Source organism: Gallus gallus, chromosome Z (genome assembly GCF_016699485.2).
Source record: "Gallus gallus isolate bGalGal1 chromosome Z, bGalGal1.mat.broiler.GRCg7b, whole genome shotgun sequence".
NCBI classification, from domain to species: Eukaryota; Metazoa; Chordata; class Aves; order Galliformes; family Phasianidae; genus Gallus; species Gallus gallus.
In genome coordinates, this window is record NC_052572.1 from 85,635,958 (window position 1) to 85,650,136 (window position 14,179).

The 14,179-nt window shown below is 46.9% G+C and overlaps 1 protein-coding gene across 1 annotated transcript; it reads right to left on the reverse strand.

Moving 5' to 3' along the window:
• Positions 1 to 1,519: 1,519 nt before the first annotated feature.
• POLR1E (RNA polymerase I subunit E) lies at positions 1,520 to 14,095 on the reverse strand. The gene is made up of 12 exons (XM_424416.8): positions 13,915 to 14,095; positions 13,715 to 13,818; positions 13,000 to 13,076; positions 10,805 to 10,890; positions 9,997 to 10,052; positions 9,462 to 9,606; positions 7,478 to 7,585; positions 6,897 to 6,993; positions 5,973 to 6,106; positions 5,059 to 5,140; positions 4,060 to 4,191; positions 1,520 to 1,861 (listed from the first exon to the last, which is right to left on the reverse strand). Exons 1-12 carry the CDS (start codon positions 13,973 to 13,975, stop codon positions 1,702 to 1,704), a joined length of 1,242 nt encoding a protein of 413 aa, XP_424416.4. The 5' UTR covers positions 13,976 to 14,095; the 3' UTR covers positions 1,520 to 1,701.
• Positions 14,096 to 14,179: the final 84 nt, after the last annotated feature.

A 14,179-nucleotide genomic window follows, 5' to 3' on the forward strand; every position in this document is an offset into this window, starting at 1 on the left:
CACACAAGAAACCCAACAAGAAGATAATTTCAGCAACCAAATAAAACAGACAGAACACCTGGGAGAAATGAACTGGCCTAACGAAGCCGTTTTCATTCCTTAATCTGTGATTTGCCCTCTTCTGTCCTCGCTCACTGCAATTCCCACAGCCAGTGCCTGGAAAATACGGTTCCCTCTGGGTAGGAGAAAAAAAAGAAAGGTGCCACCAGAAGTGATGCCTACCTGTGCACAGTTTGTACAGATGCCAGAGCAGAAACAGAGTTGTATCCCCAAGAAAAGTAACTGGGGCAAATAGAAATCAACTGTTAAAAACAAACGTGAGTAAAGGGAGGTAGCTCTGAGATTCAGCTCTGCCTGAGCTGCACAGAGGAGGTCTGGGTGTTGGTGAATCCTTAAGGTCCTGTTCAGGTAGTCCTATCGTGACAGAAAAACCACAGTGGCTTTCAGGAATAGAAACAGTTCTGAACTTCCATTCACATGGATGCACACCAAGAGCAGTGAAGTGCTCAGCATTCTTGCCCGTGGCCCTCGCAACCACTGCAGCAGTGGGGTGGCAGTCCTTCAGTGCAGCCAGCTGACATCCGTCACCAACAACAGCACCTCCTGCAATGGCCAGGCTGGGGTGCACGTTGAGGCAGAGCTGCACCCACAGCACCACCTCCAGAGGAGAGGGCCTAATCGCAGGGAACAATATAATCAGCAACCGTATCTATGGCCTTCAGCTCCTCCAGGCAGCAGATACAAAGGTGTGTGCTGGAGGGGGCTGCAGTGGCACAGAGCCTGTGTGCCCCGCATCTATCAGGTCCTTCTGCAGTAGGGGGGCAAGTGATGGGCACTGGTGGGAACCCAGATGGAGCCTGCACCCAGAGCGGATGCAGCCAGAGGGCTCTCAGTCAGCAAGTAGGACATACAAAGGTGCCCTTGCATTACCTGCAGGAGGCACAGACCATCAGTATCACATCCTCAACCCAAATTAGAGGGGGTGTAATTTCTGGGCTTCGTTAGGAGTAGGGCTGGGGAAATTACCACCCCTTTCCAGGCTGCATTTGAAATGCTGTGCCTGGTATGGGGACAGGTCAAGAGGGAGATGGGGAAAAGGGAGAGGGTCCAGCAGAGACCTGACAGGACGTGTAGCCAGTGAGATAAGATGGAAGGAGCTGAGCTTGGTTAGTGTGGCAAAGCCCTCAGCTGTCTGAAGGGCAGCCAGAGTCAAATTGTTAGCACTGTCAGTACTTCCTGACCTGCAGGAGGTCCAGCAGGGAGATGATGAGCATTCTTGCCTTGGAGCAAGCTCCTGGTGGAGCCCTGGGACAGATCTCAGGGAACTGTGTGGTCACCATCCTCAGGGTAACCTCCAAGCTCCCTGCATTTGTGTTAAAAAGGGGTAAAACTCGCCTGAAGTATGCAGTCAGTGCAGCGCCTGCAATTCCAAGCAGCATTCTTTCTTTCTGGCACACTGTACATCTTCCTCTCCTCATACAGACAGGAGGAGAGACAAAGGGCTTACACTTTTTCTAAATACATAGGAAAGGTACACAGTTTAATGAAGTGAACAGCTGTTCCCATCAACACAGAGACTTCAATAGGGCCGTGCTGTGATGCTGGAAAGCCAAGTCCAACAGACAAAGGCATCCCCATGATATGTGCGGAATAACTGTTGAGAACCGAACTGTTTCACCCCTGCTCACACCTCCCAGATTTTCAGTTCATCTTTTTGCGCTTCCTCTGGCTTCCTGATGCTTTCTGCACAGGCAAGGGGAGAGAGAGGGTGCCAAGCTTGTGATTTTGATCGTTCTCAAGTCCTGGCATCCCCTTCGCCTTGGAGACCTTCAACCGCATGGCCCTTGCAATGTCCATCATCCTGGAAAACAACAGAGAAACACTGCGTTAGTGGGGCAGAGAGGTCTTCTGAGGAAGACACTGCACGAACGAGCAATAGCTTTTTCACCTCAGTAGAGGAGGTAGGAGGCAGAAGCAAGCAGGATGTCTGCTCTGCATCTCAACAACCACGAGAACATAAGCTGGAAGTATTTGAAGACTACAAGGCAGAGCCTTGCTGGAGAGGCTAAAACACCACCAAACTGGACACAAGCACCCCGGAGAGTATTATAAACCCATGGTTTCCAAGACAGTGTACAGCAGTCCTGGGGGGGGAGAAAGCAAGCAGCCCATATTACTTTCCCAATAGAATCCTATACCATGAGTGGCAGGATGGAGAGAACCTAGTACAGAGAAAGCATCTCCTCTTAACAGCTGAAATACAGCAGGATGAGATCTTTACTGAGGTCAAGATGTCACAGTCCAGAACACAACTGGAGACTTTGTCAAACACAGAACAAAGCACGTCTGAGCAAGTGTAACAAGGAAATGAAAGTCCTGCCTCATCTGGGGCCACGAGAACATACCTCAGAACCCTCTCAGCTGACATTACATCTTTGAAAGACAAACAGATTCAGACAGCGAGAGATATCTGGTGCTATTCAAACAAACCTCCCACTCTTAGCAATGATCATTCCATGGCTCATGGCCAGATGCCTAATCTTCGTTTTTCCAGCATGCTGTTGCTTCCCCCACTTTTTTCTTACCACCATGTTACAATCTATGCTCCCAGCTCCAGTACAGCACTTAAAAGCAAACCCTTTGGTGTTAATTGCAGAAAAAGAGCGTGTCTTTTATTGAAAAGCTGACTTCCAAAGCAATAAAATTTAGAAAAAAAAAAAGAATAGGAAATCAACATCAGATCATACTGTTAAAGCCTCTATTAATCAACAGAGAGCAGAACCGGAGGCAAAACCCAGACATATTTGCATCATATCTGACTATAGGGCATACACAACCAAGAGATGGCTAACAGCTCTGATAACTTCCATTTATCTCAGAATCTTGATATTAAATCCTTCTAAGAGAAGCCCCAGCATATTCTATAATGTTTCCCACAGTGGTACTGAAGGGGCTTTGTCCTTTTGCAGTTCCTTCCCAGGAATCCTCTAGACATCACCTAAGCATCACCTCTGAACAACCCTGATGGGAAAGATCAACGCAGTGGAGTTAGGCAGCAAATGTCTTTAGAGTCACCACAACGTGCAGAATAGGAAAGGCTGGGACAGCTATCACACACAGCTGAGCAGCTACTAACAGGGCCACCTGACCCACTCCCAGACAGTCATAATAAGCTGCCTGATGAGCTAATGTCTGCTGGGAGTCCTCAGTGCCAGAGGAGCTGTCAGGCTCTGCCTGACACCTGCAGGTTTAGGCATACCTTGCAGCTAGCAGTACAGAGACATCACTTGGCAGGAGAACAGTAATTTCTCCACAGAAAATTTAAGTCTAGGGAGAAATTTCTCCAAAATCCAACATGGCAAGTATTGTTTGCCTGGATGCTTATACTGCACACTGCTCTCCATCCATTCATCTTCACTGAGTTGGTAGTGGGAGGAGCAGCCAGAGGGCTATGCTGACATCCAGACAGACTATGACAAACTGAAGAGGTGAGGTGAGCAGAATCTTATGGAGTTCAATTGCAAAGTCCTGCACCTGGGGAGGAACAGCAACTACATGCACGCAATCTGCCTGTGAGACAGAAAACCTGTTTCCAGGTTACAGTCAGATACAAATGTGTACTTGCATCCGAACTGGTACCTATCTGACACTGGATCTCTGCAGAAGGGAGAGATACAGAGTTCAGTTCAGTGAGGAGCAACGTGACTTGGCAGGCAAGAAACAGCACTGGGTAGCACCTGGATAGATCTTCTGCCATTTTGATGCTGCCTGCCTCAAGTTTTCCCACTTTCAAATAGATGAAAGGCCTCGCAGTGCACCTGAGCAGCTTTGTGAAAAGCACTCTTTCAAAGCTTTGAGATGTATAACCACCCCATTAGATGTAGCAGGGCTTGAATATAAAACTTCAACACACTCAAGAGTCCAACTGCAACATAGGGAACTCACAGCAGGTATCATTGTACTATTGGGGCACAGAAGAGGCTCCAGAGCCCTCCTCCTCAGGGACTGCTTGCACGAGGACTGCAGGCACCTTAACAGGCATGAGCAAACATGACTCACCTGCTTTCGTGGAGCTTCAAGTCGTTCTGCAGGACAGTGAGGTCTGTTTGGAAGTTTTTAATGTGCAGAGCCAATGCAATGACATACGCTGCAATTTTAGTCTTCAGTGACGCAGAGATTAAATTCTGAACACTGAACAGCAAGAGTGAGAACAGATGAAATGCAGAGAGCTAGCAAACCCAAAACACAACCACCCACGAGGTGTAGACAGAACTGGAGCCTGCTAGGCATGACAAACATTTCCTAGACATGAAAAAAGAGCTTAAGCAACACATATCTCTGATCACAGGGGCCTTCAAGGTCTTCCTCACCAACTGCCTATGTTTCTGTTCAACAGTGCAGGCCTCTGGAGATGTTTACTGGTTTAGAGGCTTGATTAAATCACTATCTACTTACACTTCTGTCCCTTTGGCACACTGGTAAGAGCACAGCAAAGTGAAGCTGATCTGAGGGTGCTCACTGCAACCATTCATGGCTCCTCAACTACACAACAGACAGAGCAGGTCTGAAAGCACTTATTTTGACTGCTCACCTCTGGTCTGAGTCTTTATAGACAAATGCTCCTTCGCTGGCCTACACGGACTCAAACTCTTCTGTTAACCTCCAATTCACAGCAAACAGCACCTGTTTGATGGCTGAGCAATGGCAATTAGGCTTGTTCTGTGCAGAGGTTATTGGATCCTTCGGCATTGTAGCAAGTTATAGTTCTTCTCACTCTTGCTGATCAAGTCAGCCTGGTGAGTCTGGCTAAATTCACAGGCACGGGTTTGTTTAAGCACACATGACTCTGCCTCTCCCAGTTACGTTTTCGACTTGCATTATTCATGGATGAACATCAGTCTCAACAGAATATTCTAGCTGGCCTGGCCTGCTACTCAAGAGAAGCTTCTGCTGTTTCCATTTTGGTGCAGTCTTATTTGATAATGACTCCGTGGCTCTTCAAGCTGTATCCTACACCATTTGAACATCAGTAACGTCAAAGCAATCACCGTTCCTTACCTGCCATTGTTGTAGGTCAGTGAAGTGAAGTTCTTCATAAGTTTCCTGCTGATGATGTGTGGGCATTCAGGACCCATCGGATCTAGGAGAGAAAGGGGTTTCACAGTGAGCACCAAGACTAGTTATTTTCACATCCATTTCAAGCCTCCTAGACTAACTCCTGTTGGATGACTCCTGCATCTCCACCAATGCAGAAAGACCATTACAGACAGATTTACCTTCCTTACCCAGCTTCCCAGTCACTGAGAATGCCAACGTTGAATTTTTGTAAGAAACAGAAACACAAGGTCTGTGAAGTACAGCACATCCTGAAAACTTCAATCAAAACATGCGTGGCGCTTCTGAGAAAAGCAGTTTCTGCCATTTCGTAAGCAACATTTTGAAGACTGTCATCCACACACTGAGAAGCAAAGTCTGACACGAACCTCCATTCTTGAAAGCACAAAAAACCACCTTAAGATTGCATTGTGTACTGTACGCCTCTTGCAGCTAAAACATGGGGGCTAGATGAGGGAGAGAGCTGGGAGTTTCCTGCCTCCTGGCTTAGGAGTAAAGCTTAACAATATAAAACGTGCTTTTAGGTGCAGAAACCATGAACTATCAGTAAGCAAGAGAAGAATCCCAAATTCAGATCTAAGCTATTTTATCTCCTAGAAATAGGATCTCACTGCAGGACCCTGATGTATGGCAGTTAGAAAGGGACTGAAAAGAACGACGAAGAATGACACGTGTATCTGCCAGTAGGTGCAGATCTAAAACTCCACAACAACATGGAAATACTGAACCTCACTCTGCTGCAAGTAGCCATTTATCAAAGAGGTTAACTCTGGGAAGCTCACTGTTTGCTATTATCATAACTACAAACCAAGTCCCAGCAGGCAGCTGAAAAGGGGAAGAGCTGAAAATTGTCTTACGCTTCTTCTTGATTATTTTCAGGAAGCTGAACTTAATGAGGAGGTCCAGGAACCAGAGGCATCGAGCTTTGCGATCCCTGCTCTTCTCATCAGCAGGCAGGAACTTCAGCTCCTCTAAGACAAAGGAGCAGTGGCTGAAGGGGAAAGAGAGGGAGCACGAGAACCAAAGAGTCAGGGACTAGCTTACTTATTAGAAGCATACACAACACACCCTTAAATTCAATGCACAGCTCTTTTAGGTTAGATTAGTTCCCTGGACACTAATATAGGAAAGCTCACAAAAGTGAAGCTCACAGAGCTCTGCTCTGTGAGTACATTTTCTTTATCCACCACAGTCAGCACAATTCTGCGCGTGGCACTACGCAGGTCTCTGCACTGCAGAAACCACAAGTTCTCCATGGGGTACATACACACACACACACTTCTGCTTAGGCACAGATGGGAAGCAGTGGAAGCGAGCTGTGGCTTGTGCTTTATCCGCTTACTTCAGCACCAGGACTTAACACAAGTCCATGTCCATTTGCAAAGCCACAGCAACTTCCAGTTACGACAGTATGTGGTGGGGACAGTGCTCAGACACAGGTATGTCATTCTTAGCACAGTGCTGTGGTCCCATATCTAGGTGTTTGCCTTCATCCTGCACTTTGGATTTACTCCCTCTCCTCCCCTATAATCAGTTCCCAGAAGGACAACCGCATTGTCGTGCACGGCACCTTTTCTCCCATAAAATTACACCTCCACACTTCCCAAAAGGAAGCGCTGAGACATGGCTGGATCTAATGCCTTCCCTTTAGATTGAAGACTATCACTACCCGTGCTGTGGAGCTGGTAAAGCTGGTAACAGCTGCCATCCTGTCTGTAAGAACCACCACAACCTCACAAGGCCAGCCTTAGCTATTAAAAGGCTGCTTGTGGAAGTATTACCTTTTCTCTTCTGTTTTCTTGGTGATTTCTTCTGGAGTGATGTTCATAAAGGCTGCTGCTGGGCCCTGCAATGCTTCATACTCTGCTGGGGATAGAACTGGATGGACATTAAAGAAAAGAACGTACGGACCTTCTCTCTTTTCTGGTTCTGAATAGCTCATAGTGAGATATGGTCTGTCAGCTCTTGCTATAGGAGGCGTGGGGCAGAGAAGTGGGGAAGAAAATTATGAATTAGCAGGATGTAACAACAGAACTCACTGTAACCAAAACCAAACATCTCTGAAGTACAGTGGCTCAAACACAAATAATTTGTCGTATACTTTTGACCTCAGTGCTGTTCTTAGCTGAATGGCTCCCAACAGGCAGGCATAGTATCCCTCTCTTTGTAGGGAGGAGGAAGAATACAGAACTGGCAACCCCAAAGCCTCAACATACTAAGTTCCTGTTCTCAGCTTTTGGCTTCTGAGGGGAGAAGGCTCAGTTCCACTGTCACATGCCTAGCAGCACTTTCTCCCACATGCCAGAGTACCGACAAGAAAGTTTACAGGCACCAGAAACCACACTGCTACTGAAAAAGATACTGTCCTCAAACTTGTAAACATTTTCTGGTTTGTCAGCATCTTCATGACACGGTGGTAGGAAAATGGACATGTTCTGTTCATCGTCTTGGGCCACATCCTGGATCAAAGCTTTGGAGGAAAGAAGAAAAGAAGACAGCATTTGGACCACGCAGACAAAGCCACAAAGAATACGATCACAGTCCATGACTTCTTGTACATACAAGCCAACTCAGTGGGGACTTTGGGTCAATGCTAGTTTACTAACAATAGGAAACAGAAACTGATCTGGATTTTTTAAACACTTAATTCACTGGGAACAGCGTAAGGAAAGGCCACAGCTCTTTCTGACTTTGTGACTATCATTTACAAACACAGAAAGCACTCCAGAAGGCAGTGAAAGGCTGAGAGACTTAGATTTGCCTGTAACGTAGTAAGCGTGCTAAATTTTACACTGCTGTCACAGAATCATAGAACACAGAACAGGTAACTGGGACTGCTCAGTCTGGAGAAGAGGAGGCTCAGGGAAGACCTTATTGCATTCTACAAATACCTAAGAGGAGGTTGTGGTGAAGTTGGAGTTGGCTTTCTCTCCCACGTATCCAGCAATATGATGAGAGGTAATGGCCTCAAGTTGCACCAGGGGAGGTTCAGGTTGGATATCAGGAAAAAAATTTTCTCCCAGAGTGGTCAGGCATTGGAGCAGGCTGCCTGGGGAGGTGGTAGAGTCACCATCCCTGGGGGTTTTCAATAAAAGGGTAGATGTGGCACTGAGGGACGTGGTTTAGCAGGCACTGTGGTGATGGGTTGACGACTGGGACAGATGATCTTAAGAGATCTTTTCCAAACTTAACTGATTCTGTGATCTTGAGTTGGAAGGGATGCACAAGGACCACTGAGTCCAACTCCTTGCTCCATACAGGACCACAAAAATCTCACACTGTATTTCTCAGAGTGTGTCCCAAATGCCCTAGACTAGAAAAAATTCAAGGCAAGAAGCGCTCCAAGACAAACTGATTGGTACTACAGCACCTCTTGTATCTACAATGACTATAAGGACATTGTTTTGACACCCTGTGTCCCAATGGACATCCATTTGCCCAAAGTAACTCATAGAGCACAGCAAACATGGAGTATCCAACATAAGGGATAGGAGTTCTAAAGTTGATGAGAGATGATAGTCAGCAGATGACTCTCCCATTCATAGCTAATACAGGTTATTATCCCCCAAGTGCTGAAAGAAGGCGGCCCTAGAGGTCCCAAATCCAACTACCTGCTTGGACTAGGACTGCCTCCAGCAATAGGTCAGAGGAGCCTGGCTTTGTACAGGGCTTGTAGGTCACCTAAAGAACAGTGACCATACACCTCCCCGAAACCTGTCCCAGAGCTGCACTACCCTTCAAGGCAAGAAGTCTCTCCCTCCCTCCCACAGTCTGGAGATCATCGCAACTTCTGCAGCTAACACTTTCTGTAAAGCCTTACATTGCTAGGAAGGGTAAGGCTCTGACTGCCCTTTCAGGTAGCTGTGGACTGTTGCAAGCTTCCCTGTGGCCTCCTCTTTACCAGACTAACCAAACTCCAAGTGCTGTGACACTGCTCAAGTCAGAGGCCATTTTCCATACACTGTGAAGACAGAGTACGGCTCACCTTAATGAACATTCAGTGACTCTTTTCAAGCCAGGTGAATTTACCGCCTTTATGTTGGTAGAGCAATGCCCATGCACTTCTAGAACACCACCAAAAATGGGCAGAGATGGACAGTGATAACACAGGAGCTTTCCCTTACCCATGCAACGTCCACACTAAGCCTAGCCAGACAAGAAAGCAGCTCCTTTTCCAATAAAAAGACTGGCAAGTTCCTCAACGTGCCCATCTCATCAGTTAAACCACCCACCTCCCTTCTTACTCAAGCAAAACACCTTTCTTCTCCCTGCCATATCTGGCAAGGAATGGACAGGAAAAAGGTAATTTTGATTGCCTTCCTCAACATCTCAGACAACACCCTTACCTGTTACCCCCTTTGCATCTATAACATCTGCTGCTGCTTTTGTCACAGCTGTACTGACAATATCATTGCCCACTGCATTCATTCGCCGAGAGTTCAGAGCTCGCTTCTGCTTGCTGGTACCAAATGCCTCGATGCACAAATCCACCTGTGCATAACAGAGAAGCAAATGACAACACGCTGCTGAATTCAAGACACTTTGCATGCAGGAAGAATACCCAGACAACCACTGCTTGTTCTACGTCTACATTTTTAAAGTAATTCCAAACGTATCACTGGGTACCAACCCCAGCATACCATAAAAAATGCGAGAGGACACATTTTACTTGGGACTGTGGACAAGTCTGAAGTAGTTGGGAAAATACTGCTAAGCTAGACACTAATAACATGCTGCATCAAAAACCTTCAATGCACAGAAAGAACGCTGACCCTGCACAGGTTTGTCCTGCAGTAAATCAAACACCTCAGCCTCAGACAAATATCTACTGCTGTCCGCTGGATAACTATAGTGGATTATGATATCAGGTTTCAACTTTACCTTCTCCCTGTAGGATTTATTCTGATAATCCCTTGTGTCATCAGGAATTACATTATCTACAAAAGAATAAAAATTAGTATGCTTGGCTTGCAGCAGGCAGGAAAGTGCATGTATTTGGTAAACCTTTAGCTCCAATACATTACAGAAGGACTAGGTACACTACTTCAGGGTCTTCTCTACAGGATTTTGTTAATAAAAGGATATGTTGAATATGAAAGATTATGTACCTGAAATAAAGAGGGAAAGGCAGGACAATTTTTGCTGCAAAATTTAAAAGGATACTGCACAGACTTCAGCGATGCTAAACTCACACTGCCCACAAAAGAAACCAGTTCCTTAAAGCTCATATTCTTAGGGTTATTTCAACTAGATTCAGTAATACAAAGATGTTCTGCTGGGGAAAAGCTGCTCTCTTTTTCACTGCATGATTCAGTCTACTGACTTGATTATTTCCAAGCTTCCCTCAGTAAGAGAAGGGCTGCAATTATTCTAAGCAGCGACAACTTTACTTCTAACTCTGGTATTTCCACCCTCCCACCCCTGAGCTCTCTGCTTAAGCCCTTCCCTGAATTTCAGCTATGATCTTGCTTCCTTCTCCCTTTTCTCGTGCCACGTTGTTCCCTGGGTGCAGAGAGAGTGATTTATCCTCCTTCCCTCATCCTAAGACAGTACAGCAGAAATGAGGAAATAAGAGTAAGAGGAAACAGAGGGCAATGCTGTCAGTAGCCAATTAGTTCACTGCTGAATGCATACATATTTCCAGGATGTTGTGACCTTGGCGCCATGGTTAAATACAGAATTGTCCTACCTGACAGTAAGGGTTGCATGTTGAATATCTCAGCATTATAGACTTCCATTTGCCCAGTATCCTTGTTTAGAACACCAAGAAAATACCTGGGGAGAACAGGTGCGAATGATTACCAGTGACAGTCTCAGAGCTGAGGAAAAACGAATTTGCCTTTTCTAAAGCAGGTTAATTTCTATCAAGTCAAATCTTTTTCATTTCGCACTTCAGAGGAGCAAATCCAAACAGTTTGTGCTGCTCCTCACCACAGAATCACAGAACAGATTCATAGAATCCTCAGAGTTGGAAGGGACCTTTAAAGGTCATTTAGTCCTGCAATGCACAGGGACATCCACAGCTAGGATGGGCTGCCCAGGGCCTGATCCAGCTTTGCTCTGAAGGTGTCCAGGGACAGGGCACCCACCACGTCTCTGGGTAACCTGTTGCAATGCCTCACCACCCTCACTGTTAAAGATTTTTTCCTTATATCCAACCTAAATCTAGCCTCTTTAAGCTTGAAGCCATCTCCCCTTGTTCTGTCACCACAGACCACGCTGAATAGCCTGTCCCCTTCTTTCCTGTAGCTCTCCTTTAGATACTGAAAGGCCACCATCAGCTCACATCAGAGCTGTCTTTTCTCCAAGCTGCACAGCCCTGGCTCTCAGCCTGTCCTCATAGGAGAGCTGTTCCACCCCTTGGATCTTTTTTGCATCCCTACTCTGGATGTGCTCCAACAGGTCCAAGTCTCTCCTGTACTGAGGACTCCACATTCGGACACAACACCCCAGGTGGGGTCTCTTCAGCACAGAGTTGAGGGGCAGGACCACCTCCCTCACCCTGCTGGCCACATTTCTTCTGATGCAGCTCAGAATGCAGTTGGCTTCCTGGGCTGAGAGGACACATTGCTGACTCATGTCCAGCTTCCACCCACCAGTACTCCCAGCTCTTTTTCAGAAGTGCTGCATTCAATCCTTTCATACCCTAGCTTGTAATGGTAGTGAGGGTTGCCTCAACCCAGGTGCAACATCTTGCATTTGGATTTGTTGAACCTCACAAGTTTCACCTGGGCCCACTGCTCAAGCCTGTCTAGGTCCCTCTGAATGGCATCCCATCCCTCTGGTGTGATGACTGCAGCCCACAATTTGGTGTCATCAGCAAACTTGCTGAGGGTGCACTCCACTCCACTGTCAGTGTCACTGATGACGACATTGAAGACTTTTGGACCCACCACTGACTCCTGTGGGAGTCACTGATCTCCATTCAGATATGGAGCCATTGACCACCTCTCTTTGAACTTGATCCTGCAGCCAGTTCTTCACCCGTTGAAAATATATGGTGAGCTGTTCAATTTGGAGAGAAATATATAATAATCCATATCGTGAGCATTTCAAAAGAACTAGCACAAAGACACTAAATGGCTGGAAGCACCTCCTCTTTACAGCTTCTGCAACTTTGTTTACTCTTCATTGTGTCACCCCACTTCTACTTTAAGTAGCCCCTGTAGTCAGAATAGAGATAAACCACAGGCAAACAGAGCAGGACAGATGGAGCACATTCACAGGGCATAGCACTTGCTAACAGGAGCCTGACACACACATTGTGTGTATTTCAGAGCTCGCAGGTGAGATATAACAAAGAAGCATGATTTTATGTTGGTTTTCCACCTATTCAAGAGGTTCTTCTAGCAGAGAATGAGTAAGATCTCCCATGTAAAATAATTCTTAGGAATTCATGGAATTTGCCTCAAGGCTATAGAGATCACCTTCTTAAACCAGAACATGTGAAAACTGGTGATTTCACCAAGGCTTCCCATTACAGCATGAGGCACAGACAAGTTATTAATTCATACAGCACCACTGTACTGTGGCCCAGAAGTTAAATGGTGACTAATGACCCACGGGTTTCCTGAATAAAAGACCCTGATCTTGGCAATTAAGAAGGAATAATGCTGCTGTTCATAGGTTTCAACTTTATGCAGACACCTCTCCTTTTCCTCCAGCAGACCTACACTCCGCTTACATGTAAGATCACAACTCCCAAGGAAGTAACATACAGAAATGGTGCAGCTGCCAGGAGCTTACGTCTACTGCCCAATTCCTCTCCATTCACACTATGGTCTCAATGAGAACTCATCAGAAGGCTACAAAAAATATTTTATTTGTGCAGTTCCTCTGCCTTCACGTCCCTGTTTCTGCCACAGGGTTGCCAGCTACCCATACCTGCATAGGGAGTTACATTTCATAGCTCCACTGCCAAAGTTATTCCCCACATATGAAAGCCTTTCAGTTTCTGAAACCTGAAAAAGAAAGGAAAATTACTTGAAGAGTGCATTATTAGAAAGTGCATATTTTCCTGCATGCACTTTATTCTCTCCGGTGACACAAAGCTCAACATTGCCACAGTCACCATACTTTAAAGCAGTAGTAGCAGTCTGTGAAAGAGTCAGTAGAGAAGAGTGTCTACTTCTCTAGCAGTCTCTAATTCTCTACCAGTCAGCTTCAGATCCTACTTGCAATGCTTTAGGTTGCTTAACACAGCTACTCAAAGCTTCTCTAAGTCTACAAAACAAGCCTTATGGATGTCAAAATGAGTCAAAGGGCGAAGAACTGTGGAAAAGCCATCATTACAAATCAGGGGAACTCAGATTACAGTGTAGTCTTCCACGTTGCATTTAAAAGTTTAGTATCATATGGTGGCTACGATTAACCAGCTGAAAACAGAGCTAGCACAAATGGCTCAGACGTACATACATTTTTAAGTATTTTTGTGTCTCTACTTGGGCATAGGATATTTCCCCTGAGGATTTTGGGGGAGAAATCATTTATTCCATGTGGACAGCCACAGGAATTAACACTGCACTGTTGCGTGCCGACCGTTCTCCCTGAGAAGGCACGTGGTGCTGCCGGCGGGGCCGCCAAGGCCGCCAGGCCTTACCAGGATCCTCCGCCTCCTCTTCCGGGGATTGGCCACCTCGCTGCTCCGATAGAGGGAGAAACGTACGGCGTCGGGCCGCTGCAGCTGCCCATTGGAGAACGTCACTGCGGGCGGACAAAAAAGGCCGTGAGTCCTGTCCCGCCGCCTGCCCCTCCGCCGCCTCCCGCCCCGTCCCGTCCCGGCCCCACCGCCCTCCTCACCCAGCAGCGCCGGCTGCTCCTCCTCGGGATCCCCGCGGTAGCACCAGGTGGCGGTGGCCATAGCGCGGTGCTTGCAGTAGCGCTCCCGGCTCGCTCACCGCACACCTTACCGCAGACCGCGGAACCCGACGTGCCCCTCAGGGCCGGCGCTGCCCATTGGCTGCTGCCGCCTCGGCGCGATGGCGTCACTTCCGGCGGCCGCAGAGAGAGCGTCAGTTCCGGTTGTCGCTGTGCTGTGACGTCATTTCCGGCCTACGCGGCGCAA

Excerpts from the sequence above, each read along its gene's own strand:
- POLR1E (XM_424416.8), bottom strand. The coding sequence starts at position 13,975 with ATGGCCACCGCCACCTGGTGCTACCGCGGGGATCCCGAGGAGGAGCAG. Across the intron at positions 10,053-10,804 it reads CATGCAACCCTTACTGTCAG|ATAATGTAATTCCTGATGAC; the intron begins GTAGGACAATTC and ends ATTCTTTTGTAG. Across the intron at positions 5,141-5,972 it reads GAAAATAATCAAGAAGAAGC|ATCCGATGGGTCCTGAATGC; the intron begins GTAAGACAATTT and ends TTTCTCTCCTAG.